Genomic DNA, 16,350 nt, shown 5'->3' on the forward strand with positions numbered 1-16,350 from the left:
GTATCACATATACATATACAATGTACATTGTATATGCAATAACGCATATGAAAACAAACATCTTTGAAAAATTCATTTTTCGTGAGTAATTATTCCAGGAAAGAAATTCCTATATTTCTTAAACTTTTTGGTGTGTAATTCTTTCTGATTAATTCAAGATACAAATATCCCACAACTTTGGTTTTTAATATTCTTTTAACCATCTTACTACTATGTTTACGTTTAAGCCCTAATTGTTCTGAAATTCCATACAATATATGCATTATAAATGGATAAATTGGAAATCTGTCTCTTATCACCATGGGAGGTCAATTCGGCAATTATTACGAAATACAACATTTTCTATCCTGTAAATCTATTATACAAAGTAGTATGAATTCAAGAAAAAGTAGCCTTCAGACATTAAAATTTTTTATGAAAATATAAGTTTTAATGGGTGTTGAATTTTAAAAATCCTATCGCTTTTGAGGCCTGTATAATCTAACGTACATTATTCTGAAGTGTTTATTTTGTTGAGTAATCGAGTGTTTGTTTGTAACGCGCGTGTAAAAATGCGATGGTTTGATATTTGAAAGAATGATAAATTCATCGATTACCGTATTTTCAGCGGACCCAAACAAGTTTCTCGAATTTCTTTCTATTTTCCTTTGAAAAAATGTGACCAAAGATTAAGACCAATTTTCTAGTTATCATTTGAAATACTTTACTCGAATGATACATGGACAATACCTATAATGTATGCATCGTTATTTACAATTATCAGCTTAATCCAAAATAAAATTAAGATATAAAATTTAGTTTTGCATGCATTACTGTAGCTTAAAATTAAATTATAATTGCAGTAACGGTCAATATTCATTAGAATTTATGTTAAGGGTTTTAAATACACATGAAGTCTATTACACAGTAACACGTGTAAAAAAGACCAATTACCTTTACCAAACCTCGTAAGCGGCTGTTGAACAACGCAATTAGCAGATTAAGAACCAAGATAGTAAACAAAGACACATAAGTGTATATAACAATTCTTGAAAACGCATAAATACTAGTTGTGCTCCCAACATACTCTTCTTGTAAATTGGAGAATGTTGCAAATATTTCATCTCCGTTGATAATTGAAAATAAAAGTTTCTGCTGCGGTTGACATCTTTTGAAACTGAACAAAAAGTAATAATGGAAACTCTTGGTACATTATATTGCACTTCCAGATCTTATTTAATCCTAAAAATTAATTTTGGATTCGTAAACAACTTCATAATATTAATTAAAATTTTATTACAAAGAAAGTTAACGTTAAAGAAAAATAAAAGAATGTATTTCAAAGACATTCGGGTTTATAAGTACTATTTACAATATGAAGTGTATGATTTGAACTAAACTAAAATGAAACATATTTACCTTAAAGTGGTAGGGACCAAGGACAATGTAACAATACAACCAGAATCCAATAAAGATAAGTACTACCCAGATTAGAAAAAGGATTAAATCACCAGCTGCCCTCTGAAGTGTTTTGATTAGAAGCTGAAAATCGAAAATGAACTTGGCGTATCATTACCGTTTTTCGGCATTGAAAATGACCACTGAATGTTATCTTTAGAGTGTTCTAAGGAGAAAAGATGCAAATCTTATTTCTATTATAAAACAATTGTGACAACTTTGTTCACACAAAAAGGTCAGCATCGACAAAAAATACTTGAGAGATAAGTATATTTATGTTATTACTTTACAATTATTATAGATGTTTAACTCTTAAGCTTAAATGTGTAGGTGTACTTTATCTAAGTAAATGTTTTTGGAGTGTTATGCAACAATCACGGATTGTTGATAATCATAAAGCACTTGTTTGTTTTGAAACACAGTGGTGCAATGTAAAACAAAACAAGAATATATGTCAGACAATATAATATTTTGCGTTTAAACAAGACACATGAATACTGATCATAAAACCTAAACATGACAGAAAACTGAATGGTTTATGTCAATAAATGTTTCTGTCTGTCTGACTGTCCTAAACATTGATCTAATTCAAATACATGTACAACATAAAATAGCTTACGGTAAATTTTTTGTGTATTCTGAAGAAACGTACAACTGAAAACCAAGTTAAAAGACATCCTGATCCTAGCAAAACAAGGTTATTATCCCACTTACTCAACAAAACGCGCTCTTCTTCTAACTGTTCTGTTAACTACAAAGGTATAAAAAAAGTTCAAATATGAAACAACATACAATCATTCTAAAAGCGTTAAAATTGTAGCAAGTATTATTTCTATTATTTTCATTATGTTCAGTCATGTCGCTTTATATTTCTGTAACTTAATGGTTTCAAATATCATCAGGAGGATAATGAAAATGTTGATATGGAAATGACGTCAACGTAAATGAATACAGGGGACGCCACTCTAAGTGACAGTTTTATTTCTCATTTAACGGGTTTCTACGTAATGAAAATAACTCTTGAAAGCGTTCATCTGAGATGACCTAACAAATGACAGAAGCTTGTAAAATATGTACTTACCATATCCGATATCCGATAAATGCCAACTATAGAACAAATACCACCTGCTACAGACACGAGATTCCACCACTGAATATTGCGAAAGCATTCAGTATATGGGTACGATTTAAACCTCCAAATATACTGTATTAATGTAAAAGAAGATTTAGTAAAGTTTTCAAATGTTTTCTATAAACGTTTCCCTAAATTGTATCGATTTAATTGGAAATTTTATGTACTTAGTTCAAATGCTCCATATTTATAAAAAAACAGCAACAACAAGAAAAATCTACCATAACAAAACAAAAGAAATAGAATTCAATGATATAAATCTTTATATTGCATATATAGTATTTGGATGTGGTAATTTACAAATGCGCTAGTTTTGTTAAGATTCAAAAATCAGATAATGCCGGGAAAATATAACTCTTACCGCAAGTATGATTAGTCCAAGAACAAACGCTACAAAGTCTTCAATTGATGTTAAAAATGCAAATACTATAACTACATCTTTGTTGTCTACTTCACATTGCTTTTGGACTGGAAAACAGATTTGTTTAGAATTAATTATTATTACTGCATTTTTATGCTAGGCAGAATTTGTTCTATTAAGCTCAACTCGTTTTATTCATTCATAACAGCCAATGATCACTTTACACCATGAAACTGGCAATGATATAATTAGATTGACTTTTTATTATTTTTAAAATCCGCTTTGATAATAAATTGTGACGTATTAACTTATGCACTTTGTAACATTTTGGACGGAAGAAGTCTGATAATAAAATACACATATGAGCACTTCTCTATTTCGCTTCATTTGATGTACTATATAATTTGCAATTTGTTATTGAAAAAAACAAACAAACAAAAAACTATAAGTGATTTGGAAACTTTAGTCAGACAAGAATTTTCTTAACTTTGACAGATACGACGCAAATGAAATTGTTTTATCGAGCATTTTTACTACAAAAATGTTATTCCAAAAATTTTATTCTCAAGAATTATTTTATACGAACATCCAATGGCACGTTTCTATTACTGTTATCAATATTAGAATACTTAAGGAAATTGTACCCGTTGTAGACTAATCCGCCTTCCAAATAAAGTATTTTTCATATCTTTCCCCTGTCCCATCTTATGTAAATTTGTTCAAAATCCCTTTGGCCCGAAAGATTTAAATGCAAAACAGACATGGGTCTTTAAATTAATCCCATTTTAATGTAAATGCCCAAAATGGGTTTTTCCTTTTAAATAAGAGGTGGTTTAAAAAAAATTGAAACCCCAAACTTTTTTTCGTTTTTTTAAAATTTTCAGCTGCAAATAAAAGGGAAATTAAATTTAGCAAAATTTTATGGGTCTCGTTGCATTTTAAAATCCAAATTTTATGGAAAGGGAGTTTAGATAATTTGTTTGGGGGAAAAAATTGCCTAAAAAGGACCTCTGGAAAAAGGGGGAAAAGTTGATAATAAACACAAATGTAAACTTGTATTGAATTCTTTATAAAAATTTTGTGATGTTAAAAACCAAAACAGACAATTCCGGTTAGTTCACTAGAATATCCTTGAAGCAACATATTTCTGGAATTTGCAATAAGTTCACTTTAACTTTTTTTTAAATTAAGTTTGCAATATAAATATACCAATAAAGGGGAAACAATTGTGATCATATGTATATCTTTCCACAGAAAATTTCCAGCAGACAATCACACTTTATCCAAATATTGATCCTAATGATTAAATTGATCCTTATTTAGGTCCAAATATGTTTGTAGTTGTTTTGTTATTTGTTGATTTCATCCAAAATAGTTTGGTTTCTTTGCAAATCAGCAATTTTTTTATATTTTGAATATTTACCATTTAATTCTACCAAAAACAATTAATTTTAGTAACATAAATTAATGCAAATAAAATCAGAATCACTTGAACCTGATCCTGATCTTTTTTTAGTGAACATGGGCTCTGCTAGTCGACGTCAGTGTCGGCGTTGGCATCACAAGTTTTGTTAAGTTCTGTTTGTTTCACTTTTCTCTAAACCCTTGAAATAATGCTTTGAAGTTTTGTATAATTTGAACATCTATCTTTTTTTGTATCTCCAACAATATACTACACTATAACCTTTTAAGGCCAGTGAATTCATCTTCACGTCTTTGTAAATGATATACTTCTGTCGCAGATTTTAACAAAAAATTACTATCCTTTTTTCAAATTTGGTTATTTTTTATATACAATCTTAAAATTGTATTAGTCTGATCATTAAAGTAGTTTTTTTATAACTTGTAACTTGTTCTTATTCCTGTCAAGTATTACTTTTGACAAAAGCATTCAAGGACAAGTCTTTTTCAACTTCAAGTACTTTCAATTGTGAAAATTGTGAGAAATACTGAATTCAAAAATGAACTTACTGTTGGTGGACCATTGACATTTGATTGGAAAAGTAAGGGTCGTTAACTTGATCACAACCTGTCCATTATTGTCGTTGTTTTTAAATGAAACCTTGAATATAAACAAAACACTATTGAAAATATACAAAGAATATCATTTGGAACTCAAGCGAAACAATATCGCTTAATTTGATTTAATTATATTTTCTTGTTTAATAGCTAGCAAAAGAATATTTAAAGGTACATATAAATCATATTGTACATAGCAACATTTCTTGTGTTTCTGTTTACTTACATTTCCATCAATATTAAGGCATCTTGTTTGTTTGTTTTCCAAGTCTACTTTCAGTGAATAAAGTGCAAACTTCACATTCAACATTAACATCCTAAAACATATAGTGTGATAATGTTATTAATATCAGTATATTTTAGCAAACAATGGCAAGTTATTTATATAAGAAAGACTATTCTCGGATTATTTTGGGGTTTTTTTATCTTTTTTTCTCGCCGATTTCAGTATACCTTATCGGCTTTCTTAAATAACTAACCCGTAACTACCAGTTATCTTCGTATATGACCGTCAACTTATCCCATTAATTTCAGAATCAGACTAAAACCATTGAAAGACCCAATGTCCAAGGTCAAATTATGCAATTTTCTGTCTAATGGTAAAAGCTATTTGTGTTTACATTTTTTTGTCCATGGACCCGAATTTTATCATTTAATCCTTTCGATTTACTGCTATCGGATACAAAATAACGAAATAATCCTCTACATTCCCTTTATGCAATCTCATGAAGCAGATAGATCGGTCATGATTAACCACGGGTAGTTTTACAAGTGCTTTATTTCACTCGGGTTTAAATGTGGCTTTATTTTCTTATCATACCACTTTCCCTTTTTGATTTTTATAGTTAGATAATATCATATTTGTGAACGATTTTTCGATCTCAGTTAATATCAGATATTGCAAGGATGAAAGCATCTCTGAGCATGAATTATAACATACAAGTGCATATGCTGCAACAACATGCACAATTCTTAATAAACTTTGTGCAGTATTGTATTGAATATAAATATGTTCAGTAAAAAGAATACATGTGCGTGCACATTAACATTTTCAAGGAATTTATATAGTAACATTATCTTTCTCAGCGGTATTAAGGTTTAATAATCAATGTTGTTTTCCTTATACATTTACTGGACGGTCAAATGTAAACAAAATCAACCTTAATTAATTATCTTAATTGATTTTAAGACTGATACTAGGAATCTTTCACCGGCTTCCGATACACAATATCTTAAGCATATTTAATGAACGAACAAAAACCCCCATACGAGTGAACCACAAAAGGTGTAGGAGTTCTTACTGGACATATACTAAAGTTGATAACAAAACATAAAATAAATCGACTTTTGTAGGGTATATATATATTTTAGATATCCTAGACTAGAGCTATGTTTTACTACAGTCATGTCACATTACATGTCTTGTTTTGTACCATTGTTTTGTATTAGATTTTTTTCTTAGCAGGAAGGAATTTGTGTAAGCAATTTTTAAAAAATTAAAACCTGGCCCCTCTCTCGTGGAAAGTGCATACGCGTTAACTATAATTGATTTACATAACATTCGGAATAAGGTCCTTTGGTAACCTAAATAGTAAATGACCTATGAGCAGGAAATATTTGGCAAGGTGGTCCGTCATGAGCGCATTTTTGCGCTGAGCTTCTCAATTGCTGCATTGCAGCAACATTTGTAGTTGTACACTATTTTATTGATATGAGTAAAGGTTTGATAGTGTATATAGAAAAGGATTATGTGTTAATTTAAAACTGTTTAAGCAAGGAATATCTGGGAAAATGTCATTCATTGTTAAAGCAATGAATGAACATTATAAATGCCAATTTGACACTGCAGTCAGTAATACATGTAAACTTTATAGAAAAATGTGTTTCTCCTTCAAGCAAGGAGAAATGTACTTAATACTGTGGTCACTTTTTATAGAACATGGTTCGAAACCCGATAGTGGCCCAGATATAAATACATTATATTATAGTAAAATGCTGACGATAAGATTATATTTGCAACGAAAATAGAAGGTGGACACTCTTAAATCTTACTGTGATCGTTTAGATCTTACAGTACATGATCCGAAAGCAAAAATTATGGTATTCCGGAGGCGAAACACTGAGGGATATTTTTTAGCACTGTGTACGTTAAATGAATGGTTCTTTAAAATCTAATGGTTCTTTAAAATATTTTATTGTTTGGATGTAGTTTTCGTCACGAATGGTAATTTCAACTTTGACTAAAATTATTATGTGAAAAAGTGTTTTCAAGTCGTTAATCTACCTGTACATAATATTAAATGACAACTATTCAATTAATTTGTAACTTCCATATGAATGCAGTCAAAAATACGGTTATTCAAAGTCAAACGCACTTGAGAGAAAACAAATGAAAATCATTCTGTAAATGACTGTTGTGAGTAAAAATGTTAACGAGTAAAGTGGCAGTGTATAGAGAAATATTTTGGAAAAATAAGGTTACCTTTGAAGAATAGATGACAGATTTCTTTTTACCAACTCTTTGGTAACATCATACTTATATTCTGTTAAGTTATCTTTGTTTGTAAAAGTTGATAATCCAAAGTTTGGCTCAAATCTTTGTATTCCTGTAATATGTTTAAGAATAACTTTTGAAATGATAGTTTTTATTAGCTTTGGGGAGGGACAGCTAATTTTTACGGAAATTGGGTCAGGTAGGCAAAATGCTGGAATAACTGACAACACATCAGAATTACTCAATGCCAAAATAAAACGAGTTGTCAGATATAACCACTCGCGTGAAGCTTCTGATAGAAATAGTTCCTAGTTTTCAATTTAAACGGTGTATAATAATAAGCATTTTGAAAATGCTTGGAATCACAGTTAAATGGGAACGTTCGAGGTTTTGGGTGGTGGATTTTTATTAAGAGTTGAACTACATTTTAATGTGTGACCTTATTACAAATGCACTCCTTATTTTTTGATTGGGAAATATGTTTGGTTTAAACATATTTATTTATGCTCGATTGCGAAACAAGTTCTTGCAACTTATATTAATCACTTTCGAGTCCGCTTCCTGGAACCAACCAGTACCTGTGTCTTATGGAGAAACATGGTCGTAACCCGAGTAGGGCTCGAACCATTGATCTCTGGATTGAGAGGAAGACACCTTAACCATTAGGCCACCCCTTGTTCAACTGACGGAAGCACCTGTATTTACAGATCTCGAAGTAAAAATTGATAATTAGTCATTTTAATCTAATGTCCTCCTCTTAAGGTCATTTTCAAGAATGTTTAAGTATAATTAGCGCCTTTAGTACTAAACCTGTACCGGTGCATCATTTCAGTGTCGGTCATTTCATGTTAATGCGAGGTAAAGCAAAACTGACGTTTTCTTCTTACAGAAACTAGCATAATAGCAGTCATCTTTGATCCTTGTTTTAGATTTTAACAGAGGTTTAAGCGTCGACGGATGTAGCTGTGAAAGTGGCTGTTACAGTGGGTCTTAAATTTGAGCAAAACGATTAAATTTAACTGTGCGTTAATGGATTAAACGGACGGTTAAATTAAACAAAGCTTTTAGAAACTGGCCTCAGATATATACGTATCTGACAGGCGCAATAGTCCTTTTTACGTCAATTGTTGTCTACGCTCATATGTAAGGTAATCTAGTTTATACGATTGAGTTGGAAGCTATAATCCTATTGAAACAAACTGAATCCGTTCCTGAAACCAACCAGTACTAAGCAATTACTCAAGGAAACAACGGCTTGTCCCTGACGGATTTGAACCCAGCAACCTTAGATAGGTTCGATGCGTTAACCACTCGGCCATGCCGCTAATTTCAAAGGTTATTTCGCGATCTAGATGGATTTATTTTAAAGTTTTAAATTGTACAAATTCTAAACGATATTCCAATACATCTTGAACCATAGTGTACGTGTACTGTTAATTGTATGATATATATCTACTATACAGCTGGGAAGACATAGGCACACTCTGATAAATGACCAGGTACATTATACTTTCATAATATATTAACAACACTTCTCATAACCAAGAAAACACTACATAAACTACATGTGAATTTACAATTTAGATGTATAGTGAGGTAAGGAAAGTTACAATCTCAAATAATTTAAAATGGAGGCATAATAATTGCTATTACCTTCAAAATCAACCGTTTCGTCTGCTCCATTATGAGCGGTTACAATATTGTAATAATAAATGATTATAGAAACATTTCCACCAGGTAATCTTTCATAATCTCCGTTTGCCTTTGCTTCGATATTGTAAATCTGAAAAAAAAAACATAAACATACTTTTGAATTGAAATTTGAAATTGCAAGAGGTAATACTTAGTTTTTACGAGAGGTGATTCACATTTACCTGAGCACTTTTGAAACCAATATTAATGCACATTTATTTAGTCTTTACAGATTGTTTTACCAAGTATATAACCGTGTACAATATACAATGTATATTGGTTTTAGTTACAAAATGACAAGACGTAGAATAAGTGATTGAGTTGAAGGCAACATGTTAGACTTCGTGAGGAAACAAATACGCACAGAAAAACAGAAAATAATGCAAGAACTCAAAGGAATTGGACATATTTATTCTATTTGGACAATAAATAGTCCTATACATTCAAAAGATTTTAATGAAGTAAGACTGGTAATAACGTGACAAATTAATCCTTTATAAAGGGACAAAACAATGCACTGCTGCTAAAGACGACGTCATCATGAGGATTCGCTGTATGATCAGATCGGCTGATCTTCCAATCCAAAGACAGATAGCAAACAAATTGGGGGTATCTCAGTCAATAGTAAATTGCACCATTTATAAAACGATATGTATGCAACTAAGAAAAAATGCAGGGTTCGTAAGTTAAATTTGAAGCGTGTCCGTTCTTGGCGTTTGTATTTCCGCTTAAATAGTGGGGAATGAATAAACTGTGTCACTTTGATATAAAGGTGGTAGCTATAGTAGAATGCTTGTTTGAAAACGATAGAGGCAAACACTTAAGTTCATTAAGACGGATTCTTTTGTACCTGGGTTTATGGTATGGGCGGTAGTTGGTTACTACGGTAACGCACTGTTGAACATTATCAAGAAGTAAATGGAGGCTCTTTGAAAATTAATTTGTTAGAGCCATTTATGAAAAAGAGACGTTACACGTTTGTTTCCTGGTTGTGAAAAAGAAATTGTGCCCCATCTCGAAAGTGCCTCTAATTAAACGCTACCATGACAAAACAATTCTTTAAAGAACGTAAGATCAAGTACGAGTAATAGATGCCAAGCACCAATGGACTTTGGAATCCAGTTTATCTTTAAACACCAATTACAAAAGCGAAATATATAAAATGTCTTGAATCAGGACAGGGGGACATCTATCAGAGTAAGACACTTGAGAGATGTCTAATGCGATGTAGAATGATTTTGTAAACCCATGGATCACAAATTGAAAATGTGTTACAATCAAATACAAAATTATAGAATACCGTTATTTAAAACAAATTAAAAAGCATTCACATAAGTATGAATTACCTATCGTATTTGATAAATAGATGACATTGAATGAGTGTAGATTCGATACTGACATTATTGAACAAGTCAAAAAATTACATGATGCAGTCCGTGACCGAGTATTTAAGGTCGTTGACTTCCAACCACTTGGCCTTCATCGTTGTTGGTTCGAATTCCGACAGGGACCTTGAATTCTTTCATTTGTGGAAGCTATCCAGCTGGTTACGAACGTCGGTGGTTTTAATCACGTGTCCGATTGTGCCTGAAATAATGCTTTAATACTCTATCAATAATAATAAGGATTTTGATTAAGATTGTAATGCTAAAACCTCTTCTTTTTTTTAATTTCTAAAACAACTTTCCTGTGAAACAGTATAATCAATTCTACTTTTAAGATCGTCAATGGTATAAGAAGCAAATGGTCCGTTAGCTTGAAGATATGGCAAAGTCTGGAAACCTAGAAGAATAAATGACATCAACTTTTCTATCTCCTGATGTCAAAGTCATCATTAATATATTTGTTTTAAATTTACAAATAGTGACACTGTATCAAATAATATATTGTTCGATTATGATAATTAATGTGTTTATAAATTCAAATTTATAAAATATATCAATTTATTAGACTGTTTGAACATGAGATACCAAACCATTACAATTATTTAAATGTTCAAAAATTTTGTTGTACCAAAAAGCAAGTTATTGCTTACTCGTGTCCCAGTCTTTAAGCAATGAGTGCTGTAAAGTTGTATATTCTTCATTCACAGTTGTAGCAAATGTTTCACGGCAATTTCCAATGTTTATTGTCTTTGTAAACACAAATAATCGTAAATTGAAACAATGGAAGTTCGCGTTTGACAATATTGAGTAATTTTTTTATCTATTTTATTTCATTTTTGGCAAAAGAGAAAAGAATCACAATAAACATAGCAATTTCATAACTTTAAACAGCAACTTATAAATTGAAACTGTAAATATATAAGAAAGGTACGATTTTAAAAGCAATTTTTCACGAAACCAAACATTCATTTAAGGAATCAACACAAATCTCTAATAATGTCAACACAGTCATATATAATAATACATAAGTTTGAGCTGAAATAATCGAAGGTGTACTGTACCAGATACTAAAACAGTGATCAAATGTAAATAAATATCATTAAGACATGTCAAAAATGATTTTTTTTATATAAAATCAAAGATAACAGTTGCTTTGTATTATTATAACACAAGTGATTTTAATACTAAAAAATTGGTATGCAATATTCAATTGCAGTATGCCTTTTGTGAGTTTATATCTAATCAGTGACAATATTGTGACCCCTTGGTTCTGTGCCCGCAAACAAGTATCTAACCATTTCAATATTGTAGTACTTGTACGTCTAACTGTAAGAATATACTTGATAAAAATATGCAAACAATCATTTCAGGAAGCAGCTTATAAAATTATTAGATTTTTGTTCATTGTGTGTTGTAACATATATTAAGTCATGTTTGTTCTAAACATTTATACCTGGAATTTCACGCGAGAGGAAATACCTTAAATTTGATCGTGTTCTTTTAAAACTTGTAAATTCATCTTCATTTCATACCTGTATTTGTTGAACAACTGGGCCTCAACTTTGATTCATAATAACTGAATTGTAAAAATTATCCCCCTGCTTTTTGTATTCATATGGAGCGGAAATATTTTGCCTCGATGTCTTTGCAACAAAAAGAGAACCTTTTAAACCTGTTAGTTAATGTCATAGATAGCTTTTGTGATATAATGCATAGTCGCTGTTTGATATATTTATCCTACTAGTAGATTAATCGAAGTTTTACTGTTTGAAAATCAATTTGAATATGAACGCCCACGATTATTTTTCAGTGTATATAATAAAGTCGTTAAATGTGGATATCCATTCGAGGTTTTCTTGCATTGCCTACATACCGTTTAATTTAAGTCTGGTAACCCTCCCGGAAAGTACAAAACCCAGTTGGCTTATACAAAGTAAGTTTTCTGTAAAGAAACAATGATTTTTCCCCTTGGTTTCATGCTCGATTTAATTAGATCGTTGAATGGAAACGGTAAAACAAAATTGGCATTAAATTCTAATAAAGACCAAACTTTTTTTTCGAGCAAAGGTTTAAAATTAGATTATATTTCTTAAATCAGTAATGGTTTAAATGAAAAAGGTAATTTATTTAAGATGCCATTTTAGTTTAATTCAGTCAAGTTTTTACGTTTTTGGTTACATTTTGAAATTTGTAGCTAATTTAAAAATTAAAAATTTTTCAAGATTTGGGTTCCAAAATAAGATGTTCTTTTTTTGGGGAGGATTTTTTAGTTTAAAGAAATGCGATACATTTAAATTTTCTGCCCTTTTTCCAATTTTTTTTTCTTTTTTAAAAGGGCTTTTATATTTGGCATTTTTTGAAAAATTGGGGCTAACTTTTTTTATGGAAAGGGGTTAATATTTTTGGGTTTTTAATTTTTATACATAAAAGGGGCTTTAAGGAAAATAAAAAAAAGCGATTTTTTTTTTTATTGAACTGATTTTGTTCCCGTGGGTTTTTTTGGGGTCTTTTATTAAATTTTGTCAGAAAAACTTACGGAAATGGGCCGTTCTTGGATTTTGGTTTTTCCTTTCTTCGCCCCCCCCCCCCTGAAGAAGTAGGGTTTCGCAGCCGACCGCGCCATGACAAAAGGGGAAAACGTTCCCAAATGTGTGTTTTTCCCCTGTTGATGTACGTAATAAAGATATGAGAATATTGTCAGGAAAGACATTTTAGATTACACCGAGTTATGAAACGTTTAGATGTTATTGTCATGTTTACACGACTTTGGTGTTGTTTCATAGAAAGTTTAATAGCAATGTATATCTACGGCAAAGCAGATAACAAATTTGAAATGTGCATTTATACATTTGTTGTTCTCTTCTCCTTCAGTTATCTTTATTATGGGATGATTAATTTATTTTCGTTTGAGTATAGCGAATAAGGAAATACCGGTAATGAAGGCTTAAAACAGAATATGAAAGAGAAAAAAAAAGAATCCGTTACGAACGCCAAAGTTAAAAAAAAAAAAAAAGCAAAACTGAAAATGTTGCCACATGGTTTGATTTTGATACCGTTTGTGAGCAGCTGCCCAAGCAATGAAAAAAAAATGCAATGCTAAATTTATCACTGCTTAAAAAACTGGAAAACTCCATTCAGTGATAGTAATTAAACTTACGAATACTGTGAGAAAGCCAAGTTTGAATCCGTGAATAACAAACCAAAGACAATGCCAGGTACTCAACTTGCATCCATTTTCTGTCCATTTTATTGGTGAATACACACACAGTCGAAATAGTATAACCAACTATGTCGGAAAATTGATCTGAAATTCACTTTAACAAATGAGGTGTTTGTTTGTCTCGTGACAATAAGCAGGGTACACCAGACATTTTTCATTACGATATATGTTATATTGTAAATATCTCCAAAAGCTTTGAAGAAGCACTAAATACAATCCATTAAATTTTAAAAGAAATCTACAGCTACAGTATGCGTAAACATCACTATATTAAAGCCACTAACCTTGTTGTCTTGTTGATTCAGCCTGTAAAACTTCCATTGAAAAGAAACGGTTACACCCACCTACACGTTAATGCAAATTTTGTATTATCTTGTTTTATGCAAAATTTACCTTTAATAACTAGTATTATATTTAAACAAACAAACTTCAAGGTTTTGGCCTATTTTTAAATAATTAGGGCAAATTTGATCTTTTTCGGTATTGTTTTGCTCACTAAGTGAAACAAAGAGGCGGTTGAACCCGGGTGTTGCCCCAGACTAGGGTTTTGACGCAGAAAGTATATCTTTTTGTAGTTTTCAGAAGTATGTCCCCAAGATAAAGTTCCAAAGTGTTGATTACTTTCAAACGTAAGCAATGTTAGAGGTAACTGTTCTTTGCATTGATAATTCTACTTCTTGATCTATTTTTCCGGACTTGGTGCAACACGTTCGTCTCTATGTTGATCATTTTGGTGAAAATAGTTTTTGTAAAAACCCACTTCAAATTCGAAGTTTGGGCCCGGGGACAAATTTTTTTCTTAAATTTTGCTTTGACCTTGCCCTTTAAAGGGGCGAAACCAAAAGTTTGCGCGCGACCCGTCGTCTCAAAATGGTGTCATTTCTGTGGAAAAATTGAAAACCCAATTCAAATAAAAAGGTTTTCCCCCCCTGTTTTTTTCTGCCCGGTTTATGCGGGGATATTGCGTTCAAGGTAGACCCCAAATTTGGGCCAACCTGTTTTTTAAAATTGTGATAATTTCTGTGAAAAAGTTGTAAAAATTTGACTTTCAAAAAAACAAAATTAATGGGGCCCGATTTTTTCTTCAAGGGCCCTGTGTGACCTTGACCTTCAGGTAAGACCAAAAGTTGCGAGCGAACGGGCGTTTAAAATGGTGTCCTTTCTGTGAAAAAAGTTGTTTAAAAAGACTTCCCAAATAACGAAGTTATGGGCTTTGGACACGATTTTGCTTCAAGGTCATGCTGTGCGTTGACCTGCAAGGTGCGACCCCACACGTTCGCCTTATATGTTGAATTCATTTCTGTTGAAATGTTGTAAAATTCTGACTTTAAAAAACAATGGGGCCGGGCCAACGAATTTGGGACAAAGTACTTACTGGGACGGCGGGCTGACTGTACGTAACGGACAACCGGCGGTTATTGCTCCCCCGAAATATTTCAGGGGCAAAAAAGCATGAGTTTGGAAAACGAATAGTGTAAACACTGTTGTAACATTATTTGGGATTAAAATAAGTAAAACGAAAAAACGAAAAGATCGGTATTAGTGATTTTTTTTCAAATACTGTACTTTAACATTTATTAAGTTATCTAAGAAGAGCAGGAACTACAGAAATTCCTACTGTTAAAACAATGCATTGCTTTTATTTTTATAATGATTTTTGCAGTTGGTTCTGACAGCTAAATGACATCCAAAGTAGCCCAAGCCATTTAAAGTTATAAAACACACTTTTGATTCGCCCCTTAAAGATCAAAGCAAGTTTTACATATTCCAAAATTTGACTTTTGGTCCAAATGTTATATTGAAAACAACTCATTTTAACAATTAAAATTTGGTTTATAATTTTATTGTCCATTTTAACGTCTAATTTTTGACAAACTGTACTTATATTGAAACCATAATCGAAGTAAACCCAACATATGTCGCTGGGGGGGCAAAATAAACTTGGTTTTGGGTTTTTCCCTTGCCAGTAATGTAATATGTAGTTAAACTTTCAAAATTTTAATGAGACCATTTCCAAAGAAATGTATATTTTATTGACATACATTTTAAGTAATGAAGTTTGGCAATCAAAACTAATTAAAAAGGCTTAATCAATAAATCAAATAGGATAAATTAAAAACATTTACAATTAACCTAACCAATAGTTCCCTATGTTACATTGTTCAGTATTCTCAAGATGGTGCACGGAAATAAACTTTCCCTTCCCTTGAATCAGGCAAAATTCAAATGAGTTTAAACAATTTTTTACAAATTTGTAACAACCGCAAAAATAAATCCTTATAAGGGCCATAGTAAATTGTGGTCCGGAAGAAATTTCTTGATTTAGCCTTGAAAGTAGATCTACGCAATGATTTAAAATGGGACAGCAGAGATTAGGAAAACAAAACATTAAAATGACACTATTTTCCACTTTTCATTTAAAGTTTATTACTTATTTATTTTAACATTTATAAGTCCGGTGGATCTTTACGGGCCAACGTGAGTAATTACCTATTTGCGAAGGTAAGTAATGGCCAATGTTTTAAATTCTTTTGCTTTCACCTGTTCCCTTCCCTAAAAACCTTGTATTTTGGGATTAATATCACTTAAGTTTGTGTGTAAAAAAACCCA

At 31.4% G+C, this 16,350-nt stretch overlaps 1 protein-coding gene across 1 annotated transcript; it reads right to left on the reverse strand.

Moving 5' to 3' along the window:
• Positions 1-960: 960 nt before the first annotated feature.
• On the reverse strand, positions 961-9,272 carry LOC132750915 (mucolipin-1-like). Its single transcript, XM_060740986.1, has 9 exons — positions 9,097-9,272; positions 7,432-7,555; positions 5,176-5,266; positions 4,902-4,992; positions 2,931-3,037; positions 2,519-2,641; positions 2,057-2,188; positions 1,399-1,521; positions 961-1,156 (listed from the first exon to the last, which is right to left on the reverse strand). Exons 3-9 carry the CDS (start codon positions 5,263-5,265, stop codon positions 1,100-1,102), a joined length of 723 nt encoding a protein of 240 aa, XP_060596969.1. The 5' UTR covers position 5,266; positions 7,432-7,555; positions 9,097-9,272; the 3' UTR covers positions 961-1,099.
• Positions 9,273-16,350: the final 7,078 nt, after the last annotated feature.

This window comes from Ruditapes philippinarum, unplaced genomic scaffold, assembly GCF_026571515.1.
Source record: "Ruditapes philippinarum isolate M1 unplaced genomic scaffold, ASM2657151v2 ctg795_1_1_1_1, whole genome shotgun sequence".
Taxonomy (NCBI): Eukaryota; Metazoa; Mollusca; class Bivalvia; order Venerida; family Veneridae; genus Ruditapes; species Ruditapes philippinarum.